Source organism: Equus przewalskii, chromosome 21 (genome assembly GCF_037783145.1).
Source record: "Equus przewalskii isolate Varuska chromosome 21, EquPr2, whole genome shotgun sequence".
In the NCBI taxonomy this organism is placed as follows: domain Eukaryota; kingdom Metazoa; phylum Chordata; class Mammalia; order Perissodactyla; family Equidae; genus Equus; species Equus przewalskii.
In genome coordinates this window covers 41623333-41651151 of record NC_091851.1, presented here as the reverse complement: position 1 = coordinate 41651151, position 27819 = coordinate 41623333, and the positions used below count along the sequence as shown (strand labels likewise).

Below are 27819 nucleotides of genomic sequence, written 5' to 3'. Positions count from 1 at the left end.
TGCCACGCCAGGCTCACACCCACCTGCAGCCTTCCACACCACCAGGCTCCTTTCTTTGCAGAAACCATCTCCACCTTCTCTCTTGCACCTGGGCGTCATGCCTCTGCGTGGAACAATCTTCCCATTTCACACCCTTCAACCTGGCTCCTTATCTTCTATGTGTCATGTTACTTCCTCTAGGAAACCTTCTTAATGCCTTTCTCCTGTCACCCCCAAGTCAATACACACACAGACAATACAAAGAAGCATATACAACAGAAGTCAAGAGCCCAGCCTCAAAAGCCAACCTGCCAAAGTTCAAATGTTCATTTCAAAGTGTACACACTGTGTGGCCTTGGGCAAGTTATGAACCTCTCCATATTTCGAGGGATAATTGTAATAACACCTACCTCACTGGACTTTCAAGAGGATCCAATGAGTTACTACATTTCAAGCACCTTGGAACAATGCCTGGCACATGATAAACCTTTAATAAATGATAGACTCTTACTGGAATGCAACCTCCATGAGTGGAGGATATTTGTCTACATTCTTCATTGCTTTATCCTCAGCTCTAGCACAATGCTTGCTATATTGCCGAGATTCAATAAATAATTACTAAATAAATGAATTGCCAGAGGTCCTTCTTATGTACACTCAGAGCACCTGATACCTAAACCAGACTTTGTGACGATTCTTCAATTCTCTCTCTCTAGACTATAAGTTCTGTGGGGGGCAGTGCCTGTTTTATGCACCACTCTAATGTAGTAATTGGCTCATGGCGAGCACCCAACAAAATATTTCCCAAATGCGATGGAGAAATGAATGAATGAATGCCTAACTTAAAGAATAAATAAAATTGTCAGTAAGGCCCGTAGCACATTCATATAAATTCCTTCTTCTTGCTTTCTTGGAAACTCGTCTCTATAAAAGTTTTACTAGAAATGCCTTTGGTTTTACAAACAGTATGAAGAAAATGGGAGCTTTTCCACTAGAAACTAATTGGAACCCAGCTCCCCCAAGACTTTGTCTCTGGTAATCATATGTGGAGGTAAGAAGCTCAGCTTTCGTGTTCCTTGTATTCAGGCCAGAAAGAAGGTGTGTAGGAAGCTGTTGAATGTTTAAGACCCTGGAATGGCCTTCTCACTCTGGTTCATTAGGAAGTGCAGCAAAGCTGGTGATTTCTTTCACTTACATTATCAATTTATCCTTAAGTGTCCTATCTATAGTAGATTTTATTCAAACTCATCCAAAATTTAAAAGCTTCCCTGGTTTATAAGCCACGTTCTATTGCAATTCCAGTCTTTGGAGCTCTGAGGTCCTACAGCTACAACTGAAGCTGACTCAAGACTCATTCAAATGGGAATTTTAAGACTCAACGCAATGCTTTTCCAATACCATGAGATGGGCAATGGAGACGCTGATGTAAAAATCCATAATACAGTTTCATATACTTACTAACGGTGGACCATAAATTTGGCTCTAAGCAAGTAACACAATAAAAACTTGACGAATTATGAGTCACACTCTCCATAAGATAAAAACAAACCAATTACTGAGGAGAGTCACAATCACCCTTTATACTAGGTCCAGACCGAAATGTCTCCTCAGAGTCTTCGTAACTGAGGGGACTGCAGTTTGGACAACTTCTGTGGAGGGCAATTTGGCAAGATCTTTCCCAAAAAGAGACACATCCTTTGACCCAACAATTCTACTTGTAGGAACTTAGCTTAAGCTTATACCCGTATATGTGCGAAATAATGGGTGTGCAAGACTATTCATGTAGCATTATTTGCAATAGCAAAAGATTGGAAACAACTAGAATATCCATCATGAGGGGACTGGTGAAATAAAACGAGAATGTCACGGAAGGCTATGGAGTTGTTAAGAAGACGGAGGCCACTCTGCGTCTACCAAAATGAACTGGTGTCCTCCAAGAAAGACAGCAAAGTGAATACCCAGGAGAAATGAAAACAGACATCCACACAAAAACTTGTGCACTAATGTTCATAGCAACATTATTCAAGATAGTGAAAAGGTAGAAACAATCCAAATGTCCATCAACTGATGAATAATGGACAACCAAATGTGGTATTTTTGTACAATGGAATATTATTTGGCCATAAAAAGGAATGAAGTTCTGATACATGTTACAGCGTGGATGAACCTTGAAAACATTATACTAAGTGGAAGAAGCCAGACACAAAAGATCACATATTGTATGATTCTACCTAAATGAAACGTCCAAAAGAGACAAATCCATAGAAACAGAAAATAGATTCGTGGTTGCCAGGGTTTGAAGGGAGGGGAAAATTGGGAGTGACTGCTAATGGGTAGGAGATTTCTTTATGGAGTGACAAAAATATTCTAAACATGGATTGTGGTGATGGTTATAAAATCCTGTCAATATGCCAAAAACCACCGAATTGTACATTTTTAAAAGACTGAATTTTATGGTATGTGAATTATATTTCAATAGAGCTGTTATAAAAAAATAAGTATCACCCTTATAGATTTGTGAAGGAGGGGGTCATAAAATTCAAAATAATTATAGAATGCCTTGCAGTGTGCCAGCAACAAAAACATCATCGTCTTGAGCATTTACTGATGGCCAGTCACCTGAGCGGCATTATCTTCTTAAATTCTTATGACAGTTCCATGATCTAGAAAGGAACTATTGCTGTTACCATTTTACAAGTGAGAAATTGGGGTTTAGAATATTAAAAGTAGAAGTAAAGAGCCATTCTGATTCAAGAACCCACATTCCTGTCCACTAGACTAAACTACCTCACACTAAAGCATTGTTTCTTTTATTCTTCTTCTTATAATTATGTCTCCAGCCTTGAACACCCCAAGGCCTTCAGCAGGTAGCTATTAGGAGGCTAAATGGCAGCTAAGAATTAGCACTTGTGATTAGAATCCTATCTCTGCGAACAGTTTTAATACACATAAGAAAACCATGAAATCCAAACTGGGTAAACACTCTGCCGTCTGACCCTGTTCGGGGCCCTGCTGTGGGTCATGAGAGAGGATCCGTTCAAAGATGCAAAGATGCTTTAACATCAAAGGATGGGTCCAACAAGACAGGGAACTGTCACTTCTGTTATGCCACTAACCTTGGACTGATGGGTTACCATGTCTCCCCTTTTATTTTTATTTCTTCTTTGAAATACCCATTTCTTAAAATGTATTTTTTTTCACTGTTTAAGTAAAAAAACTGATCATTTAAAACAATCAATAATACGGAGTGTATAAAGAAGAAAATGGAAGCCTCCTCTTCTCCATCCCTAGTGCTGGAGGTTACCACTTGCAGCTTTCTTGCAAGTTGCCTCTCATTACCACTCTCTTCTTATCGGACAGTAACAAAATCCTGGGCATTGTGCCACCTGAGAGATTGTATTTTTAGGCTTCTAGGTGAAGCTAGGAAAATACTGGGCAAGGAGACAGAAGAAGTTTCGTGTGGGCCTTCCAGGAAGGCTTCTTAAAATGGGAGGTGACAAAATTATTTTGCCTTTTTGCCTTTCCTCCTTTTTCTGGGCTGTAAGAGACATGATGCATGGAGCTCTGGCAGCCATCTTGAACCATGAGGTAATCTTTAGGTGGGAAGCCACATACTAGAATGGTGGAGCAGACGCATAGAAGAAACCTGGTTTCCTGATGACCATGGAACTACCAAACCAACTTCTTTTCCATGAAAGAAAACTAAGTTCTACCTCCGTAAGCCACTATTAGTCTGAGTTTTTGGGTATATGCAGCCAAACCTAAATCAAATAGTAGTATTATTTGACCTTTCTATTTATATATAAACCTGCATGTATTGTTTTTTAATAAAGAAGATCACACCAAGTATAATTTTTCACAACTTTCTCCTCTATTCTTCCACTTGAAAACAAATCAAAGGCACCTTTCCACTTCAATATGCATAGCCTAACTCTTTCTGTTTAATGGATGCTTAGCTTTCCATTGGAGAGAGGTATCATTGTCATGTATCTGAAAGCCTCAAATTGCTCCCCTGTAATCCTTTGTTACTTTGTTCAATTCTTTTTTTAAATGCTCTCTCTTTCTGAAAAACTAAAACCTATTTCTACTCAATTTCGCCTTCCCATGGCATTGAGTTTTATATTGTTCTTAGGAAAGCAACTTGGTTTTCCAGCTTCCATTTTGGGAAATAATAAAAAGCCCTTTTGGGGTTAGCACCCCTTATAGCAAATATTAGAGCATAAACCATCTAATAACACCAACATGGGAGGTCTGCTCTTGGATTCGAATTTAGCCGTGGACACCATGACAACATGTGGTTCTGTGAAAGGAAGAGAGGGAAGGGATGTTTCTGGGGAACAACCAGGGAATTGCAAGTAAAGAAGCTTCATGAAATTCTAAGCACATGAATATACACTTCAAATGGATCTTTATTCATCAAGCCACAAAATAGCTGTTAATTGTCAGGCAACAAATAAAATTTAAAAACTTTTAAAGCTCCCAATCCCAGAGAGAAGGGAAATTCTGAACCACAGGTCCTGAATTTTCCTATTGAAACCAGAATTGAACTGTACAGGTAAAATATACCTCATTTATCATTCAAAGACCAAATCCGTGTTTTCAGGCACGTTGCTCAAGCTTTCAATTTTAGAGAGAAATATTAATGAAAGAAATTCTCTGGATTGCCCTTTCTGCTGAAAGTACAATTATTTCAGCATCCTTATCAGGCCAACACAGAAACCAGACTATTTTGAACCAGTTCTCATTAAATAAGAGACCAGGCAAATTGTACCTTAACAAACATTTTCTACGATACATAAAAATCTCATTATTTCATAGACATTGCCTGTTTGTGGTAAGCAGTTGATTTTAAAACATCTCTACCTGTGAATAAGAAATTGCACTTACCTTTCACACTGGTGCTCAGAAAGAAAATAAAAAAGGCTGCTTTCTGATAAGAGACAGCCCTACTGTTTTCTCTGGGAGTTCAGACATAGCCATGTGGACGAAGAGATATCCATTACTGGAAGATAGAGTTGCTCTAGGTATTTCTGAAAAAAACCGGTTTAATTTAATTACATGGCTCTAGGAGGCACCCAGTAATTGGACATCTTTTTTTGTGTTTTGAAAAATTTTTTTTTAACCAAACATATTTAGTTTCTGCCAAATACTCACTGGGTTTATAATCCAACCACAAGTCTGAAGCAAGAAAGTTCAAATCCTAAGGAGACAATCATTATTTCTAACATTCTTAATACCCGAGTTGTCAGCCAACACACTTTCTTTCACTTTCCAGCCAGCACGCCTGGCAGCCGCCTCTGAATCAAAGGGAACAAATACATTTCTTTCCTGAATATTCACCATTTAGAACTTCATGAATCCTGGCGCCAGACTGTCGGTGCCCCAGCTTTGGGGCCTCGCCCTTCACAATGCAGAGAAAGGACACCCCTCAGACCCAAAGTGTTCTTTAAACAGTCTGTCTTTATCCAACATGCTCAACCGAAGAAGGAGAAAACTGTCAGGTGGCAATTCTGAAATGTGACCTCAGCCAACCCAAAGGAGAGGAATGCAGAAAATGGCTAAAATATTCTCCATTGGCTTTTACGCAGGCTCCTCGGCCAGAGATCAGAGAAGAGCAACATTGAACGGGGAGAAGCAGCCAAATCTAAAAAGTAAAACTTAGTGAGGGAAGGTGGTTCGAGCAGAAAGGAAACCAGCAGCCTGTGGCTGGGAATTGGCATGGAAAGATTGCACACTCAAGCGCACACATTTAAAAAAAGTGATTTGTTTTTAGGGTTTGGCCCCAAATCTGCGGGCGAATCTTCAAAACAAATTGAATCACCAACTGGGAAGCGTTAGAAGACCTGAATACAACTTCTTATGGACCTCTGTACAATATCAGTAAAGATTCAAAGGATTGCCCAAATTATTAGGTTTTTATTATTGCCTAAATTATTATAATAATAATTACTAAGTTGCAAAAATAGGCAGCACAATTTTAAAGTGGTTTACTCCCAAATGGATAATCATGGTCAATATTTAATGACAGCCTCAGCTTGGGGCTTCTACATAAAGCAGCCTGTTTACCTCTGTCAACATGGGCATCACGGTCATCGTTTCCATTTTCTAAATGAAGAAACTCCCACAGGGGTAAATAACAGGCTCTGACATCTTGAAATCAGATCTACATCTAGATTTTTCTACATTCCCTCTCACCTCTCACAAAGGTGTCACAATCATTATCAGCCCTGAGGAAATAAAATAATAAAAACAAACAAAAATATAACATGTTCCCCACTTTGAGGCATTTCAATGAATATTTTTCTCTGAGAGCACTTATTCCCTGTGTAAATACATTCAAAGGACACACACTTGAGAATGAAATAAGAATTTTAATGCTCAAGTCTCAAAGATAATTCACTGTGGCCCATTTGGTGAAATTCCACTTGCCCCTGTAATCTTCTTGGTATCCCAGAGTCAATGGGGGAACTAATATAAAGGCTTCCAACCAGCTGGGAGAGCAGGATGCCACCTCCTTCTGCCTGAGCTCAGGAGGTTGTTAGCCAGGCTCCCACCCTGGGGAAAGCACTTCCTTCCAGGGCAAGGACAGTCATAATTAGACCCACTATAAATAACCCGGGCGCTCAGAGCAGTGCCGCCCAGAATTTAACAGACAAGCAGAGCAAGGGCTTTGCCTGTGCTCCCACCAGACAGTGACCATTACCCACTTAGGAGCATCCTCGAATAACGTTCTTCTCCAAAGGGCTATCCTCTGGCTGAAAACACATCGCAGCCAAGTACCACAAATTGAAAACTATAGAATGACGAACATCCAGCCTTTCCATTCTCTTTTTTTTTTTTTTAAAGATTGGCAGCTGAGCTAACGTCTGTTGCCAATCTTCTTTTTTTTTCCTTCTTCTTTTCCCCAAAGTCCCCCAGTACAAAGTTGTATCTTCTAGTTGTGAGTGCCTTTGGTTGTGCTATGTGGGACGCCGCCTCAGCATGGCCTGACAAGCGGTGCCGTGTCCGCGCCCAGGATCCGAACCAGCAAACCCTGGGCCGCCGAAGTGGAGCGCACAAACTTAACCACGGGGCCAGCCCCTCCATTCTCTTTCTAAAGTCTGATTTTTAACCTGATATAGACAAATTTCAGCTACAAGCTCAAGAGCATGCTAATTATCTTAATGAAAATTAGTTAAGAAAGATAAGATAGCAGAGGGGAAATATCAAAACTGCAAGAAATGATGTGTGGTGTAAATTTGCTTTAAGAGTCACAGAGCGGAGTCCGAAACCCCGCCCTCCTTCTACTGTGGGGTCTTGGGCAGGTAAATTCCCAACTCCTCTGAATCTCAGTTCCCCCCACTGAATAAAGAAGAAAATACAACCAGCACCTTCCTGCTTACTCCCCAGCCCGGTTACAGGAGAGAGGGCAGGTCCCGACAGCCTACAACAGGCTGTTTCACTGTTAGTCACGTAATGGATAGTCCTAAGATCAGACCATTCAAGGAGACTGTGTGGTCAGAAAAGCAGACTGGGGTTTCTGAAAGTTGTAGGGGTTTCAAACGGCAAGTCCTGGTAGTTTTCACTGCATCCTCATGAGGACACTTACCAGCAAATAGCTGCTTACGTTAGCCAGCAGACCACACTGACGTATGAAGACAAAAGGACAAAAACCCCAAGTTGCATCGTTTCCTGTAGCAAAGCTGCCCTTCACTTCTTCCTGCTCCACGATTAATGCCACTGCCTGTCTCTGGTCCTAGACTTCCGTTTCCCAATCTTTTCTCCCCTCTCCCACCACCCGACTTTCTCCCCTCAGCCTCTGCCACTTCCAAATGGGAGGACACTGACATGGGGTTAGGCCTGGGGGGTGCAGAAGCAAGGCTGAGAGGTGAGTGGCGTGAGCCATTGCTATCTCCAGTCCAGCACCATTTTTCAAGGCTGGTGTGCAGCAGCCTAACAGGACTGCATCTACATGTTTCAGTTCTGCGACCAGAACAAATTCAGTCCCTGATGCTGACCTTAAATACAGTTCTTGAATTAACAGTTGTAACAATTTGTATTAGAGTTTTGAAGTTAAGTGCCCTCAAGGAGGCGAGGATGGTGGTTCCTTTTAGAGTGCTCACTAGTTTCTGATTTTAGGACCTCGACAGCTAGCAAACGAATGTGTGGGAGCTTTCTCCCTCTAGTCAAGAGGAAATATCAGCCTTTCTCCTTTTAGCAATCATTTATTAGAAAATATTTTTGAGCATCCATTATGTGCTAGTCACATTTCTTTTACTCTTCTAGGCGTATAAGGGCTGCATTAGCCAAGGTACTTTGGCTTGCAAGAAATGGAAAACCCATTCACCCTTGCTTATGAAAGGGGGGATTGATTTTTCAGGAGACAAGCAAAACTCAGGGAACTCTCCAAGGGAAAGAAAGAAAATAGAGTGGCGCAAAGGACTAAAACTCAAACTAGAAAGCTCTTCAGAAAACAACTTTGTTCTCTCTCTCTCTCTCTTTCTTAGGTTTGGACTTTCCTGGAGCACGTGTTCACTCCTCTCTGCGTCTATCTGTGGTCCTCCTCCATTAATCTTGAATTAATTAATGTTCAATTTAATTCAATTAAGTAACTCATTCAATAAATTTTGGTTGAGTGTTTACGGTGCCTCAGGCACTGTTCTGGGTGCTGAATAAGACCAACAAAAAAACTATTAAAAGCAACCTGTGGCTGTGGAGCTGAATTCTGGCAGGTACAGACAGACGACCAACCTCTAAGTACAACATGAAGTAGGCTGGTGGGTGTGGGATAGCAAGAAATACGTATTTCACTTTTGTCCCTGGTTCCTGGCACAGAGCTCCTAAAACCCTTGGAATTTCCTGAGTGACAGAAAGGATGGAGTTCTAGGAGCATCTTCTATTATTCATAACTAGCTCCTTTCAACCATACCTAAATTTACGCTAATGAGGTGACTCGTTGGGCCAGAGGAACCAGCCATGTGATTGGAGGGTTGGGCTCTCATTTCTACCCCAGCCCCACCCCCCACTTCAAGGAGGGGAGAGAGGCTGGAGATTGAGTTGGATCAGCAACGGTCAATGATTTCATCAACCATGCTTACGGAACAAATCCTCCACAGAAACCCCGAAATGACAGGGTTTGGGGAGCTTTGGGATTGGTAAACACGTCAAAGTGCTGGGAGGGGCGCAGACACAAAAGGGCAGGGAAGTGCCACACAGCCCTACTCCCCATAGCTTGTCTTATGCATCTCTTCCACTGGGCTGTTCCTGAGTTATATCTTTTATAATAATCTGGTAAGTGCAAGTAAAAAGTGTTTCCCTGAGTTCTGTGAGTTGTTCCAACAAACTGTTGAACCTGAAGAGGGAGTCATGGAAACCCCAAATGTGTAGTCAGCCAGGCAGAAGTGTGGGTAGCCTGGGTACCCTATTGGTAGTTCGAATCTGAAGTAGGGGAACTGTTGTGGAACTGAGCCCTTCACCTGTGGGACGTGTGCTAACTCCAGGAGTCAGGATCAGAATTGAACTGAATTGTGGGACACCCAGTGGTGCTGGAGAATGGATATGGGAAAAGACACTACACATTTGCTATCAGAAGCTGTGTCCTAAAAAAGACACCACAGCTGGTGATAAGGGACATGAAGCCAGAAAGTGAAGGCCAATGAGAAAAGACACACGCACTTCAGCAGTTGCTCACAAAAAGTCTCTCTGACAGGTGTCATTCGACCAGAGAGCCAGACAATGTAAGGGAGCAAGCTGAGCCATATACAGGGAAAGAGCAATCCAAGCAAAGGGTACATGCAAAGGCCCGGAGGCAGTGTGGCTGCCATAATTAAGAAAAAGTCAAGCAGCCCACAGAGTGAACGAACAAGTGGTTGGAGGGAAAACCAGAGACGGAGCCAGAGGCATGATCATGTGAAACTTCAGAGGCCATGGACGAACTCTGGATTTTATTCTGAGTAAGCTTTGAGACTTGTAGAATTTTGAGCAGAGGAGTGGCATGATCTAACTTACAGTCTCAAAAGTCATCTCAAGCAAAGATGGGCAAGGTTGGAAGCAAGGGAGCAAGTTAGGAAGCTGCTGTGATAGTCCAGGTGACAATATATGCAGTTTTGACTTAGAGCGATAAGAGAAGAGCCACTAGGAACTATATCCTAGATGTATTTTGAACATACAGCTAACAGAATTCGCTAAGGGACTACTAATGAAATGTGAGAGGAAGAGAAGAATCAAGGATGACTGAGGGTTGATAGCCCAAGCAGCTTGAAGGCTGGAGTTGCCATTTACTGAGATCGGAAGGACTTATGAGGGGCATTTTTGCAGAGCTAGATTAGGAGTTCTACTGAGACGCCTTTGGTCCAATCAACTGGAAGGGAAGGGATCCCAGGACATGAGCCTCTAACCAGAGTCCAGATGTTCAGCAGAAGCTGTAAGTCAAAGCGCATCAGCGGGGAGGGACGTGCACTGCAGAAGTCAGAACATACTTGATTTTCAAAGACCGAAATGCGAAGATAACAGAATTCTTTCTCTCCGCAATCTGAAATAGGGTGTTACTAAAAGCCTACAAGTCGGATTTGCCACAGATAATCTGCAACTTCTAATATATCACATCTCCTTGAAGCCAAAACAAGTATTAATTCAAAGATAAAATCAGACAACTTGGTTATTTCATAGCACAGAGCCAAATTCACAAATACAGTTATTGAATGCATCATTCACTTTCAAATGAACTGGTATAGCATCATGTTTAAACAACTCATTTCTCTTTCTTAACTGAATCACAAAAGGATGATTTTATACACTTAATGATATTTGTTTAAAATGCAAGCTAGTTATCTGAAAAAGATGAGTGCAAGTCATATTTAAACTTGAAACTTTGAGCTAAATGAGGAATTTGTTTCTGCCTTCCAGGGGATATTACAGAAATCTTGCTATCCCTTCCTCTTCAATGTATGGGCACTGAAAACATTTGTGTCTCTATGCAGGAGAAGAAATAATTTAAACCTTTCTGGATTTTAAATGTTAAGGACAACAATAGAAATGGAATAATAAAGATTATAATTTATAAGCAGAAAAGAAATATATCTAATATTAATTAAATATCTAGTATTTATGTAGTATTTACTATGGGATGAATGCTAAACATTGAACATTTATTCTATCTCTCAATCTTCATACCTCTGAGCTCTTGATGGAAGAGAATGTAGCTCAAATCACTAGACTACAAGAAAACCATTAAATGAGACACGGTACATACTGAAGTCAGTTGAGCCTACACTGCAGTCCTAGATGTGCTAATTCCTACCTAAGTGAACCTGGGCGTGTTAATTAACTCCACTAAACCTCGACCTTCCCATTAACAAAATGGAACTATAATAGTACCGACCACAGAGGGTCACTGAGAGTACTAGGAGGTGATGCATGCAGAGTATTCAGCGTGGGACCTGGCAAAAAGTAAAAGCTTACTAACTGTGAGGTGTTCTCATCAACATCACCACCATCATCGCTCTACCATCCCCACCAGCACCTTCGGCATCACTGATCCTAGAAGGGAAAACCTATTATTATTCCTATTTTCCTAATAAGGAAACTAAAGCTCAGAGATGTTAAATAAATTACCCAAAGCCACACAGCTTGTAAATGTGAAAGCCAGCATCTATAGTAGGCATATGGACTTCAAAGACTATATAATTCAAATGCAAGTTGTGTGACACCAGCATACACAGAAGTTAGGCTATTTTGGTATCCTATGTTGCCCAAATCATGATGCTTCATTTTATTTCAGACCTTAAACCTGTTATGGCATTATTTTATTTCAGAGAATTCCTACACAATAACATTCGATCCTTGTAAGAATCTAGACCTATGCCCGTTACTCCAGGTGAAGAAACTGAGGCCAGATTAGTCCAAGAGAGTTAACCAAATGCTAATAAAACCTTGACAAGAGACACAGAAGGTATCAGAAGTCAAATCTCTTAAACTCAGTGGTTTAGCCTTGCGTAGAGGGTAGGAAGTCATATTTGAATCAAATAAGCCCTGCTAATTCTTTAGAGATTTTGTACACGGCAACATATATTTTCAAATTCTCAAATAAATAAAAGAAATTGAAGGATTATTATAGAACAAAAGACATGAATCCTGGTATATGTTGTATCTAAAAGTGAATGCAAGGCTTTCAAGAAACTTGATAACATGAGGCATTTTGAGCCCAGGAGACAGTCTGTAAAGACAGAATTGCTTCTGAGAAAAACCTGTTTTAAATTCAGTGTTACAGGATAAAAGCAAAGAAGTTAGAAACTTAATTACTGGCTTAGAAGTGCATTCCCCCCCAGCCTGAGAATGCTTTGAGGGCAGGAACTAAATCTAACTTCCCTATTTCCCAGTCTAGCAAAAATCTTGACCTTTAGTACTGTGATATTGTCATATAAGAAGAAATACACATTTGGGCTTCGTCCCTGCTTCCTAGAACAGGGCTCCTAAAACCCCGGTCATTTCCTGAGTGACAGAGGCGAGAGGAGCATGTTTTAGTACCCATTATAAGCCCCTTTCAACAATACCTGAGTTTCTGCTCCTGAGGTGACTCCAGGTGGGCCCCAAGAGAGCTCCAGGATGAGGGCTGGTTGCCAGAGGAACCAACCCCATGATTAGCAGGTTGAGGGAGGTGAGAGCACTGGAGACGGAGTTCATCACCAACGACCAATGATTTAATCAATCATGCCTACACAATGGACCCTCCACAAAACCACTAAACAATGGGGTTCAGAGAGCTTCCAGGCTTGTGAACACATCCACATGCTTGGAGGGTGGCACACCCCAGCTCCCCAGGGACAAAAGCTCCTGGACCCAGAACCCTTTCAGACCTCACCCTGTGTACCTCTTCATCTGGCTGTTCAATTGTCTCCTTTACAATATCCTTTATAATAAACCAGTAGCAGAAGTAAAGTATTTCCCTGAGTTCTGTGAGCTGTTTTAACATATTATCAAACCTGAGGGAGGGTCATGGGAACCCCCAATTTGTAGCCCAGTCCAACAGAAATGTAGGTAACCTTGGAGACCTACTACTTGCAGATAGCATCTGAAGTAGGGGCCAGTCTTGTGGGGGAGCCTTTAATCTGCGGGGTCTGCACTAAATCCAGGCAGCGTCAGAACTGAATTGGATTGTAGGACACCAGTTGGTGTTGAAAGAGTTGGGGAATTGATTGATGTGAGAAAATCCCACACACATTTGGTGTCAGGAGTGTTCTGTGAGCAGAGACTGATCATAGTTAGTAGTAAGTGCCTATTAAATAATTGAATGAATGAAGGAGTGAAAACCTATGTTAATTTATTCATCACTTATGGCTAGGCTAGATTTGGGGTCAGTGTAGAGCACACATCTGGGGTCAAACCATCTGAGTTGGAGTCCCATCTCGATCACCTGGAGGGACATGAGATTTTGTGAGGATAAAGCTCTTAGCACAGGATGTTAGAAGAGGAAGATACAAGTCAGATGTGACAGCATACTCTACCAGACCCAAGGAAGACAATAAAATGTCCCTAAAGCTAGAGTATTTCCAAAGTTAAATTTAAATTATTTTCTTCTCTCACTTATGTCTTTCCAAGTGCTGTACAAGCCTCTCTAAATAAAGCCGGGGTATAGATACATATACACATACTGTCTCCTAAGAGGCAATCATTTAAACAACACTGCTCAGTTCTTTTTAGACTGAATTAGAACCCTCATTTGAATAAAATCAACCCCCACATCATATTCAAATTCAGGGATTTTTTTCTTACCGTAATTAAATATGTATCTGTAGCTGACAATGGGTTCTCCACATGCATATTTAAATATAGCTCCTCTTCTCTCTATAGCAGGGTTATATAATCAGGCCCATTTCTGCCCACTTAAGGAATTACATACAAGGAAATGAGAATATGAGAGCTGGATTCTGAGACGCTGTCTATCTTTAGCCTAAGGGTGCATGACACACTGCAAGTGAACACTTTACTATTATACACACCTTTCCTTTTGCTTCCCCTGTCCACTTTAGAGTCAGAAGTAACTAGAGCTAGAAAGAGATGGATTGTGTCAGGGATTACTGTCAGCTAATGCATTACCCAATTACCGCAGCATCATGGAATTGCATAAAAGCATACTCTAGACACTTATGCCATCATCTGACAAAACTGGATGATTGCCAGCAATCTGACTTCTCTGTATTACTAGCACACATTTCTGGGTCGCTAGCAGCTCCAGAGGAGGTACAAAACCCATCATGGTATGCTCTCTTTGGTTAAACCATGCCTCGTTTCATGGGCAACCAATATAAGAAAGGATTTGTCTACCTGATAAATTAACTTTCTGAAATGGGATAAGTAAGAGAGAACATAAGATCAAAACTCTACAAATATGCACCTGAAGTGACATTAGTAGATGTGTCTCATTATAAGATCTCAAAGAAAAATTTAGTAATCAATAGCAACAAGATATATTATGGTAGACAAAAAAATGTCTCCCCAAAAATGTTCACATCTGAATGCCCAGAACCTGTGAAGATGTTGCCTTAACATGGCAAAAGACACTTTGCAGCTGTGATTAAGCTAAAGATTTTGGTATGGAGACAACGCCCTGGATTATCTGGGTAGACACAATGTAACCATGTAACCACATGTGTCCTTGTAAGAGTCAGGCAAGAGGGCAAAGTGAGAAAAAAAGATGTGACAATGGAAACAGAGGTTGGACTTGGCACTTGGAAGATGAAGGAAGGGGCCAAGAACCAAGGAATGAGGGCAGCCTCTAGAATCTGGAAAATGCAATGAAGCAATTTTTCCTGAAGCTTCCAGAAGAAACGCAGCCCTGCTGGCACCTTGATTTTAGCCCAATGAGGCTCCATGCAGACTTCTGGCCTCCGGAATTGTAAGATAACAAATGTGTGTTCTTTTAAACCACCAAGTTTGTGATAATTTGTTATACCAGCAACAGGAAAACAACATATGTATCATTAATTTTTTTTAAAAGGCACACTTTCAGACAAATATTTTTGGAATGATTTTCTGTTTTTGAAAACTGAATCCATAATTTTGAAGACTGATCCAGAACTATTGTAACTTAACAAAAATTCTTTCCAATTCTTAAAAATGTATTTATGTACTTATTCTTCATTTATTTGTTCAAGTATAACACATTTATTTATTCATTCATTTAATATTTTTTTTACTTGTGCAGCAGTCCTTATTAAAAGCCCATTCTGAGCAAAGGTAGGTTAGAAATACAGAAATAAAAATTTCAACTCTTACCCTCCACATGCTCCCACTCTAATCTAGGAGGAACACGTATCAACAATTTCAGTATTGGGCCATAAATAATTTGATGGAAACACGGATATGATGTGAAGAGTATAGCAGGGATCTCTCCATGTCAGTATATATACATTTATTCTCTATCTCCTTCCTTCTATATCTTCATTCTATTTAAAACTGTATAGAATTCCAGTGTGCATAATGAATAGTTATTTGGCCACTCCTCTCTTAATGGAAATATATGTTGTTTTTAACTTTTCACCACTACAAACTATGATGCAACAGTCATCCTATTATATCTCTGTTTATACACATGTGTTTCTCTCTAGGTAAGCAAATAAAACATCTTGCAGAACACTCCATAAAGGATACCATTCATGTAAAAGAACACACATACCCAATAACTGTATTTCCAGGGATACATATATTTATTCAAATGCCTAGAAGTCATCTGAAACTATAGTAGGCAAATTGATAAGAATGGTTACCCCTGGTAAGGAATCAAAGGCAAGAGGATATTGCCAAGGGACACTGGCCTTGGCATTTATTTGTAATGTTTTAACTTCCTAGAATGAGAATGCGCTATGCATTACTCACATAATTAAAATTAATAATAAAATATGGCAGAGGTATATGTTCCCAAATCAGAACGAGGAGGCATCAATAGGGTAGAAATTGAGGAAGAGTCAGCTAGACACAGAAAGGAGAAGGATGGATGATCATGGCATGGGACTTCAAGGTAACACAAGAAAAATATGGAAGAAAAGATGGAAAAGGCTGGACCAATGATTCAACCATTGCAGGGCTTTGTTCCCAACAGAGATGCCAAAGAACATTCAGTAGAAAGAACAAAGTCATCGTCTCTCCGAAAGGTTACATGGTAACTGCTGTTCCTGAAAAGACATGTGCCCACAGCCTACCTAAGACCACTGTGAACCAAACCAGCCCGCTGGGTACACCGTTAATCCATTTTCCCTTCCCTAAAAAACACTTCTTTCAAGGTACAGTGCCCTTCTACTTCTAGAAGATGGAGCTTTAATAAACTGGGAAAGAACGTTCTAGGGGCATGGTCCTTGCTTGTCTTGTTCATCATATCACCCTAGGACATGTTCCTGGCTGGGAGATGACAATAAATGCTTTTTAAATGAATCAAGTCTAGGTGTCCTGTATCACATGGTACTAATGGTTCCATGAACTTAAATTGCATTTTCCCTCAGTTTTCTTCTTTACAGGTCAAAGAGTGTTAAAAAAGAGTGAGAGAGAAGAAACATGATGTGTCCTTGACTACAGAAAAGTGCACTGAGTATTACCATAAGTTCAGAAAACTCCCAGGATCCCCACATAACTCGGCGAAGTTCAATATTCAGCCCTTCGACAAGTTAGTTACAAACCTCGACTGACTCAGTAAAAACAGGTGATGGCACCAACTAGACTTTCATCTTGATCACTGGTTAATTATTTCCCATTAGGTTAAAAGAAGCAGAATTAAGAAAAAGAGGAAAGCTAGTTCTGAAATCAGTTATAACCAATCCATATCTCACAGCCTGAAGTCAGGTATATGGAACACTGAGACTATCTATGCTTTTGTTACAGACTGAATTGTGCCCCCCCCCCCAAAATTCACGTGCTGAAGGCCTATCCCCAATGTGACTGTATTTGGAGGAATTGACTAAGGTTAAATGAGGTTATAAGGGTGGATCCCTAATCTGATAGGACTGGTGTCCCTATAAGAGGAGAAGAGACACCAGAGATCTCTCTCCCCACGAGCACAGAGGAGAAGCCATGTGAGGACACAGCGAGAAAGCAGTGCCCCGGTGAGGAAGGGAAGCCTCGCCAGACAGCAGCCCTTCTGGCACCCAGAGCTCAGACTTCCAGCCTCGAGAACTGTGAGAATATAAATTTCTGTTGTTTAAGACACCCAGTCTGTAGTATTCTCCTATGGCAGCCCGAGCAGACTAATACACTTAAAAAGGAAGGATGGAAGAAAGGAAGAGAGGGAAGAAGGGCGAGAGAGAACATTTTCACAATTCAACTCCCTACGATACGATACACTTCACTCAAACTATTCATCATATTCAAAGGTCAAGTGGAAGATGATTTCCTTGAACTTGCTCCTCCCTGCCTCAGACCAGAACCTAGTGTTACATGTTCCCTCTAACATCAGTGTCATGGGCTCTCAAGCCCCCAAAATACACCTTGTTTTTCATTTATTTGATGAACCCTCTCTCCCATTACTCTTCCCTGACTGCCTTTCTGCAGCAAAAAAAAAAAAAGCAAACTACTCTTACACTGCTGGTGAAGCTGCAGTTACTAGGCAACCCTCCATATATTTTAAAATAACTTGAAGTTCTTAAGCAAAAGAAAAAAGAATATTTAAGACCCTGTTACACTTCGAATTTTTAAAACACACCTGAACCAATGTTAGTACCGAAAGAGATCTACTGCCATTGCTGGAATCCTTGGAATTCCTCTTCATCTGAAAACTGAAGTACGTATGACCCTGGACTCCTAGAAACTCTTGACATCTTTTGACAAGTGGAAAAGGCAAATTCTCATGCTCAGTACAGGACTGGAATGAGGAGGGTTTTGCAGAATTATTCAGAATAATGAAAGAGCAGGAAAATGTCAAGTTGGCATCTGTCAAGCTGGAAGGTGTGACTTCCCCAGGGGAAATTTTTTTTCTACATCTCCAAAAGGAGCCATGTATTCAAAGTGGGTGTTCATTAACTGGAGCAGTCACGGCATACGAGGGCCAAAAGACTCTCTCAAGAAATCAGAACCCAAGATCACTAAGGACTTCTCGGTTCTTCCCTTCAATTGCACCCTGCAGTGAACAGCAAGCACGAAAAGTTAGGTGCAGCTACTGAATGCCTTCAGAATAAGTAATCACAGCCTCATAATTCCAGATAGAGGGTCATTACAAGGTCATACAAACCACACAAACAAATCCCTCTGATAACCTGTCTTGTTTTTTAAAAGTCTTTACCAAATGAGTCCATAGCCTTTTCTCCTGTTCAATCTAAAACTTAATAACTTCCAGTATCCAGAACATGTTCCTCATGTTTATTCATCATTATTCCCCTTAAGAATGAATCCACTTTCTTTTCGTACTGTTCTCTAGGAGATAAAAGATAACTAGTCAACATCAACTGTTTAAAATCCTTTCAGCTATTTGAAAACTATTAATAAGCCAACACACAGCTCACTCGTCTCCAATTTTAATAATCTCAGTGTCTTTTATCTTCCTTTGAACATCTTATTCTCCAGCCCTTCTGTGACTCACTTTTGAATTACCTTCAACCTCTCCAGTTTGTTGACTGAACAAACGAAATGAATGAATGATTAGTGGTGGCAAAATGATGGCCTGTAAATGGATATGGAGATTCTCTTGCCCACAGAGCATTTTAAAAAAATAAATGAACCAATATTTTCTAATCCAGTTTCACATAAAATTGGATATCCAATTTTTCTTTAAAAATTGGAAGAACTGAGAAAGCTGCATCCCCAAGCAGGGTATGCAAAGTAACTGCTTAGTGAGACACGGCAGGTGCTATTTTACACAATCCCTCCCAGGCGTTCCTCACTCACTGATGTTGGCAACTTGCCCCAAGGGCATTTAAGTTTTTGACTCTTTGGAATAACGTCTTAAGCAATCATAGCTCATTTTTGAGGACCTACTATGTGTCGGTCATCTAGAATTACTATTTACTGATCATCTACTATCTGTCAATTACCCGTTAATTCCCATAATTCTCACAACAGCCCTATTGGCTAGGTATCATGGTTATTCCCACTTTATAGAACTGAAGTTCTGAGGTTAGACACGTCAATTAGAAAGTAAAGTGGTAGAGATGAGACTTGAACATATGTTTCTCAAACCAAAGTTGTCAATGATATGGAGGTGAAAGAGACAGATTCATAAGGTCTGTCAGTGATAGAGAAGTCATGGTAAACAATGGAAAGGAGTAAGTGAGTTAATTCCCACTGCTAGTTTATTAGTCCACAGCTAATTAAGCAGTCCATGGGATTAGTTTTCCCAAACCCTGGAGGCCATTCTTGGCCACAGATGCTGACTCGTTTTAAGATTTGGGACAAAGGAATGGAACTAACTTCTCTGCTCTGCTCTGTGAAATGGACTATGTAATTTCCATATTTCTTCTGAAATTGAGTATAGTCCTGAACACATCCTAGGAGGCAGAGTTTTTGCTCATTTCTTTAACTTACTATTTCATCCAATTTTACCTACCAAGGTAACACAAGTTCATTATAAAAAGTCAACTTACATCTTCTTAAGAGCAGAAGCTTTGCTATGGAACAGACCCACGTTCACACTTAACCACTCAGGGACAAGTTACTCATAATCTCTAAGCTTCAGTTTCCTAATTTGTAAAAGCAGGATATTGTTGTATCGTTAACAACATGCTTGTGGGAAGGATTGTAGAGTAAGGTAAATGAAATAATGAACATAGAGCATTCGACACGGTGCCTGGAAGATAGCACACACTCAGTTAAAGCTCAGTAAACTACTATTACTATCATTTTACTCATTAGGAATTGTTTTCAGCTGAATGTAAAAGAAAACCAATTACTGTGGCTTGTTAGCTTGTAGTCCCAAAATGGCTGCCCAAGCTGGGTAACTTCTCCTTGCTACACTCTGAGAAAAGGGCAGGAGACAAGTTGCCACTAGACTCTGCCCCTTATTAAAGAGTTTCCCAGAAGCCCCATCGGGTGACTGAGCCCAAGCTGAGAAGCTGGGAAATGTAGTTGTTTTAGCTGGGTATACCAGACCCCAAACAACCTGGGATCTGTTGGTAAATAAGGAGAAATGAGTATCAGTTAGACGTCCAGCAGTGTCCACAAAACAAACCAACACCATGGGCTTGTTATGAGGAAGAAACAGTCAGTGCACAACCTCTACACACCTCACGCTCCACAAATGCTCCCTTTTGCTCCTCTCTCCTTCCTTCATCCCTCTACATCCCTGTTCTTACTCTTCCAGCTGCCAGGTACTCTTGTGACCCCCTTCTCCAAGACCACGCAACGACTGAGGCCACAAACTAGCACGCATCACTGAAATGGAGTTTATCCTTCACAGCAAATTTCGTCAAAAAGGAAAAAAAGAGTGTGTATTTTTGAAATAGTAAAGCAAAGTTCAGGATTTCATTATGGCAGAATACTACTAAAAATGCCACACTCACCAAATCCACTTTTACACTCTCACTGTCCCAAAGGTGAAGACTTAGTGGGCCTATATTTAACGCATTGGCTGCTGTTACCATTGTTAAATAAATAGTGGATAAATGGCAGAATCAGCTTCTCAAATTGATTCTCAAAATGAGGAAATTCACAATTCATATTTTTAACAAACTATAATTGTCCAGGTCAGTTGGTTCCTTTTGAGTTTCTGCTAATCACCATTAAATGTGATGATGGTCTGAGTGTAACTGATGTATTACAATATTTAGAGGACCAGCAGAAAATAGAAAATGTTGCGTTACAGTTGGCTGTTTCCCCTTGAGGGTGATAAATCTTTTTTTTCCTTGATTCTCTGAATAAGTATATTTTGCAGAAAGAAAAGTTTAACAGAGAAGAAAAGTAAGGAAGTAGATTTCTCTGAGGGTTCATAGGTGAGTCTACTCATTACGTATTCAGTAGTCTAGTGGATTTCTACTTTTTGTGCCACTTGGCATCCGTTCACTTCCACTGCTAAACAGCATTCCAAATTCCCTCTGTGCAACTGTCTCTGCTCTGTTGGTACGTGTGAGGTAGACCCATCCTCAGCTTCAAGAAAGCAACCTGAATAGCCTAAGCCAACTAGCCTACCCCATCTCCTGAGCCACATGATTGGTTCAATGATGGACATATGACCTAATTCTGGCCAGTGAGAGCCAGACTCAGAGTGTTTCTCCAACTGTTAGGTAAGAGGAGGACACTGGCTTTCTCCCACCAGATAAGAATCTGAAAGGATATGAGTTTTGGAACAGCTTCAGTCATCTTGCAACCTCAAGAAGCAGGAGAGCCCGCCTGAGAAGAGAGAATCAGTTCCTGTCAATGTCATCTGGCCTCCTGCAACAAGCCATCCCTCCAGCCAGATGTACTCCTCTGTCTTTGAATCTCATGAGCCGATACCTTCCTTTTAATTGGATTTTCTCCCATTTGTACCACAACTGATAAAAATTCCAGCTATGAACCTTTACCTAGTGTTGGACAATCACTGTTTAGTTCCCCATGGAACTCTGGATAACCCACTAGCATACTGGAAAACAGTTTGTTACGTTATCTGTTACCTGCCACCCTTTCCACTCTACTTTCTGTGGTTTCATCTTTTGGTAAGGCCAGAGGAAATATTGATTGTGTGAGCATGAGCAAGTTAGTTTACTTCACCTCCTTGTCCCTATACATCCTCATTAGCAAAGCAAAGTCGACAACTAACTCTTACAGAGTACTATGAACCAGGCATTACAGTACCCTACTTAACACAGCAGTTCTAAATAGGCACTACTATTGTTACCCTCATTTTAAAGACAGGAAAACATGGGCCTCCAGGAGTCAGGCCATTCTCACGAGGTCACACAGCTAGGAAGTGGTCAACACAGCGTTCACACCCAGGAAATGTGCGACTTCAGGACAAGCACTCTCATTTTACGAAGTGATGCTACTTAGCTCACAAGGGCATGGGAAGGTTTTGTGAAAAAGTACTTGAAAATGTTTAGCTTAGCGCTGAGCACATAGAAAATACCCAATAAATGGTAGCTATCACTGTTGTAGTTGCAGTTGTTGCTGGAGTCTGGTGGCTATGTCTGTCCTCAGACACAAATGCTATTCTATATTGTCATGTTGAGCACAATGGGCAGACAGTGTTGATCACACCAGCCTCGCTGAGCCCTCTGTCTCATTCCCATTCGAACAGGCTGCTCTTTCAACTCCAGAAGCCCAGACGAGAAACCAAGTGGATAAATCTGTAGACGGGGTGTGCTTCCAATGACTGAGCACGGACAGTAATTCTGACCTAGCAAGTGCACAAAGCCAGGCAGCCTTCCAATCCAGCACAGCCCTGGGCAACGTAAGCGAGCTCGAGCAGAGCAGGCAGGGGATGGGCTAACTGGCTCTGGCAGACCAGGAAGAAGAAATGTTTCCTCTCAAACGAGGCCAGGACACGGGATTTTGCAAGCCCGCATAATATTTCTCTCAACGTTCCAACTATATTGTCCATTTTTCCAACTAGTCTTTATTAGAAAGTGACTTTCTGACCATACATCTCTGGCTGCGGTTTAAAGAGATGAGCAAAAAACACCTCTTTTAACCATGACCAGAAATTTAACATGAAAGAGCTTATTCTCCCTTTAATTCTAATATGAAGCTAAAAATTGTATAAGTACGAAGCTTAAAATTGGCTGTTTTAAAAATATTATTTCACATACACATATTTTCGAATTAAGCATAAAGTGTGACTGTTAATTACTGAGCATTTTTACCATAAATACCATAAATTACCATAAATACTGGGTAGAGAAACAGCCCCTCCATGGCCAGCCTGCCTAATGGAGGAGAACCTGGAGCAAAGAAAAATGAACAGCTTTGCTTCTTACAGCAGCATCATTTCCAGGAAATTTTATATAAACGAACAAAGAATACAAATAAAAGGAAATGTGAATCGGTATTTTTAAAAGTGTCCGTACTCCTGTCCGAAAGCTTCTGATGGACATTTCTACGTCTCAGTATAACTGGGCACTTTTTATTGGATTAGCTCCCAGGCAGCATTTTTCTTCTGGAGCAGTGGAGGTAGGGGTCAGGGTGAGCTGGTGTGCAGTCTTTCCCGGAATGAAATTTCTCTCTGTGATCAAAGCTATGGTCTTTATCAGCAGGAGTTTTCAAGTCACAGAACTTAATTAGAGAAAGTAGAGAGGAAGCAAAGGAGAATACTCTAACCAATAATAAATGTTCTTACTTTAAACCCTTTCATTTGTTCTTGCTTTGCACGTGTTAAAGACAAGAAGAGAAAAATGAAAGGAAAGTGCTCACCAAAATACTGGATACTTTCTCTAGCTTAAAACCCAGCAGTGGCCTCCCATCATATAGAGAAAGATATCAAAATCCTTCCCACGGCCTATAAGAGCCTCAGGATCTAGCCCTTGCGTAGATCTCCAGAAACAGCTCTGAACACTCTCACCTCCCGATTCACTCTCTGCCCTCCCAATGTTTTGCGCTACTGCTGTTCACGTGGGTCATGCTTTGCTATATCCTCAGGCCTTAGCCTGTGCAATTACAGTCATTTCCAAAACAGGGTGAGGTGAAGTGAAGGCAAAAATATTAAAACATATTAACTTGGGTATGGATCTGGAGTAAATAAGAAAACAACTTCTACTAAAATATGATACTGTAATATATGCGTTGATAGAAGAGCACATGTATAATGAATAATTAAATATAAAGATATTAGGAGTTGCTTTTGTTAATTGAATGAATTATGTAATCAACAAAGTTTGAAGAAGATGGGTCTAAAACACCTTCTGTGCCTTACAATCCCATCTCAGCTTTGCCTGGATAAGTCCTCTTTATAACACACTTCCTCCAAGCCATGCTTGACCTTCCAAATTTGGACCAGATGTATCTCCAATGGTTTTCTGCTTCCAGTCTTGCCTCTTCACATTTTGCACTCTGCGCAGCAGCCAGTGATAGCTTAATCTTATCACTTCCTACTTAAACCCTTCCATTGATTCTCAACACATAGTGAGGAGTTCATCCACGCTCCTCACTATGAACTCTAAATTCCTACAAGATCTGGCTCCTTGTAGCTCTCCAACCTCATTTGACTGTCTGCTTTGTCCTCTCGGCTCTGGCCCAGACCTGTTCTCAATTAGCACAGGAAGCCCATTCTTGCCCTGAGCTCTTTCCTTGGTTCTATCCTCTACACAGAACGGCTTCCCCCAAATCTTTGTTGGGTCCTTCTTGTCATTAAGTCTCAGCTTTCCCTGACACTCAACCTAAAGCAGACACCCAGTCACTCTAGACCTGCCCTGTCCAATACGGCAGCCAACAGCCACATGTAGCTTTCGAGCCTCTGAAATGTGGCTAGACCAAAATGAAATTTGCTGTAACAAATAAAATGCCAGATTTTGAAGACATAATAGAAAAAAGAATGTAAAATGTCTCATAAGTAATTTTTATATTTATTGTATGTTAAAATGATCATCTTTTGGATATACTTTATGGGATTAAATAAAATATACTACTAAAGGTAATTTCACCTGTTCCATCTTACCTACGTAATGTGCCTTCTAGGAAATTTAAAATTGTATACATGGCTCATATGTGGAGCCACAAATTTCTATTGGACAGTGTAGCTCTGGAACATATTTATTTTGATTTTCCTTCTAATTCTTAGCTCAACCTACCATTTTCATTTATTTGCCATCTGTTCCCCACCCCAGCCCCTCTAGGATCTCCTCGAAGGCGGGGTTTTCATCTGTCTTTTCCAGACTATACCATCAACGCCATGCAAGCTCCTGGCATATGGTAATTACTCAACAAATATTTGTGAAACAAATGAATGATTTTATAGCACCTTTTATACTAAGTTAATGTTTATTGAGCACTTAGATGCATTATAAAAATAAAGTTGATGTCTCTATCTTACAGATGAGGACAGGAATATACAGAGATCAAGGAAGCTGCAAATGACTACATTCATAGAAATCACGATTTGGACCCATGTAGAGTCTGTGTGATTCCTGTAAAGCTGCACCACTCCAGGCCAGTGATTTCACACATAATCTCCGAGAATTTGACTCTCTCCCCACCAGGACCATGAAGACAGGGATGGGAACACACTCATTGCTGTTTTTCTAGTGCTGACGTATAGTGGGTATTAAAATGTATATATATAGAGAGAGAATGAGTCTTCAGTAATAATATCAATCATGTCAATAAAAGTTAACATTTATTGACTATTTACTATGTTTCAGGCATTGTTCTAAGCATTTACATTCCCACATGGATGTCTAATAGGCATCGCAAAATTAACATGTTCGATTCTGAATTCTTAATCTTTGCTCCAAAACCTGCCCTATGTCCCATTTTCCCCCATTTCAGTAAATGGTAATCTCATTCTTCCAGCTGACCGAGTCAAATCCTTCACTTAAGAAGCAGAAATGCAGAGAGGAGCATGCAGAGCATGACATCATCTCCATTCACCAGTACCTATTCCTTAAATTGTGGGAGCACCCGAAGAAATTGCATGGGAGAGGCACTAAATAACATGGAATCTCACAGAGAGAAAGATACTCATTTTGTCATTTCAATCCTTCTGAATGAGTCAAGGAGAATGTTCCGGTCAGTTGGTAGCAATGATTTTAAAATCTCTCTAATATTTGTTATTCTTCCTTTTCAACAGAGAAAGCCTCAGAGTCAGTGCCTTCACTGAGTAGTGTGTCTAGTTAGAATTCAATAATATTGTTTAGTTTTCATTGTATTTACTTTTAAGTCATCTTTTTTGGTGGATTTGTATTGTCAGCTCAGTAAGCTGGAAATACTTTTGGAAGAATTGCCTTCCCCGCATAGGTCGGAGTTAGTGTGGAACACGAGATCCGGAGGAGGAAGTGAAGCAGTGGCCATATTGTTTTCACACCGCGGAAGGTCAGTGCAGGATGCTCTACTGCCGCTCAAGCACTTTGTCCCAGATCTCCTGGTTCACCCAGTGTACATGGAGTAACATCTGAGCTGCAGCTTCTTAGCTCCTACTAGATCCCCTTTCAACTCCTCAGAAACCTGGGCCGAGTGTCTGTTCAGCTCCTTAATGATGGGCACCATCTTCCCATCTTCTCCTTGCAAGACGCCCCCATTGTTGACGTTGGTGAATTGGAGGCTTTGTGAGTAAGAGGCTTCCAGCCCATCCTCATAGGTTCCAGTCTGTCTTTGTTTCCTCCACTTCATTCTGATTCAGCCTCCAACATCAGGCACACCTAGGCTGGTAAACCAGCTCCCACAATTGTGAAAGAACTAATCCTGAAAACAAATCCCTTCTTAAATATCTCCTAGTGGTTCTGCTTCCCTGATGGCACCCCAACTAACACAGCTTCTGTTTAAGGAAAAGGACATTGGTTTTCCACCAAGGGTTTCAACATAAAGAATAGTACACATTTTAAAGGAAGAATAGTAAGTGATAACAGTAAAAGCTGTCCACAGCTATGACAGAGACTATGGCGGGGACATGTGAATGCCTGATATTTGGGAAATACTCCACTACTTTTTCATCCTTTTTAAGAGTCACGGATAAAAGCAGCAAACCTCTGAACTAGATCCCACCAACGAACCAGGACCATGCCCGGGTGTACTTCGTGACTTCCCACATGTCACTTGATACTACTTTCCTGATATCCCAGTCTTTAAAAAAAAAAAGCCATTTGCATCCATATGTTGAAAATGGCAGTATAATAGAGAATGACAGTTTAATTTTTAACTTCATATTTAAAATTGAATTTTTTTAAAGTAAAACGTTCACATGGCTCAAAATTCAAAATGATTTCAGAGGTATCTATTAATTAGCCTCATTCCTACCTCCCCGTTTTATATCCCCTGAACTTGTCCCTATCACCTATTTGCAACTACATTTATTAATTTCTTATGCAAACACCAGCACATACATACAAATATAAATATAAAGCTTCACCCCCCACTTCATACACCAGATACATTACCCCATGCATGTTGCAGTTATAATTCTTCCAGGTTATAATCTGAAAGACAGATTTCAATAGCCATAAAAATGTGCTCCACTCTAAGTTCACATTTCCACTTACTAGGGAAAAAATCAAAAGGAATGAAACCTATGTGCAAAGATGTTCTTTGCGGTGCTATTTATAACTCCAAATAAAAATGAGATAATACACTTAAGAATTCAAAATTAATAGAATATTCAATACAATGGAATACCATACAGCCAGAAAAAAAAGGAATGAGGCTGATCTTTAAATAATGAAGAGGAGAGATTTTCAAAGTTTATGAAGTGACACAGAATATATGTAGGGAAAAATGGGGTGCACACACATAACATATATGTAAACATATATGTATATGTATATATGTATATGTTGATACATGCCTGAAATATAGCTGAAAAAAATACATAAGATAATTATATCATGGATTCCTGTTTGGATAGTATTGGGTAGCTACGGGAAGAGGGATGAGAGAATTTTTGCTATGTACCCCTTGTAACTTTTAATTCTTGAATTTTGAGCCATGTGAATACCCATAAAACTCTTAAATCAAATAGTATAAAACTGTTATAGTAATATTAAAATTACTGATCAAATGACTGCATTTATCCTTAATATATTTTCCTGTTTATTTTGATTCACGAGTTCTCTCTTAGTACCAAGAACTGAGCCTTGCATATAGTCAGTATTCAATAAAAAGGTGCTGAATAAGTGAATAAATGTGTGGAATGCATAGACACACAAACAAATCTAAGTGGATTAAATATTTTAAACTACAAGAATGACTAGGTCGCTAGTATAATGATTGTTAAATAGGTCTCAGTTGCTCATGTGGTTTCTGACAGCACCATGCATATACCACTAATAG

At 40.4% G+C, this 27819-nt stretch overlaps 1 protein-coding gene across 5 annotated transcripts in view; it reads right to left on the bottom strand.

The window, feature by feature from the left end:
- DOK5 (docking protein 5) overlaps nucleotides 1–27819 on the bottom strand; it is a 152254-nt gene that overhangs the window by 103856 nt on the left and 20579 nt on the right. Inside the window, exon 1 of one of the 5 annotated variants that reach the window (XM_008530832.2) lies at nucleotides 13729–13781. The exons of 2 other annotated variants lie outside the window; for them this stretch is intronic. In XM_008530832.2, coding sequence (XP_008529054.1) covers nucleotides 13729–13776 — 48 coding nt within the window. In that variant the 5' untranslated portion in view covers nucleotides 13777–13781. Of the gene's footprint in view, nucleotides 1–4866; nucleotides 5012–5319; nucleotides 5479–13728; nucleotides 13782–27819 lie in introns of those variants that run through there. 2 more of the 5 variants (XM_008530833.2, XM_070589601.1) reach the window with 2 other exon arrangements.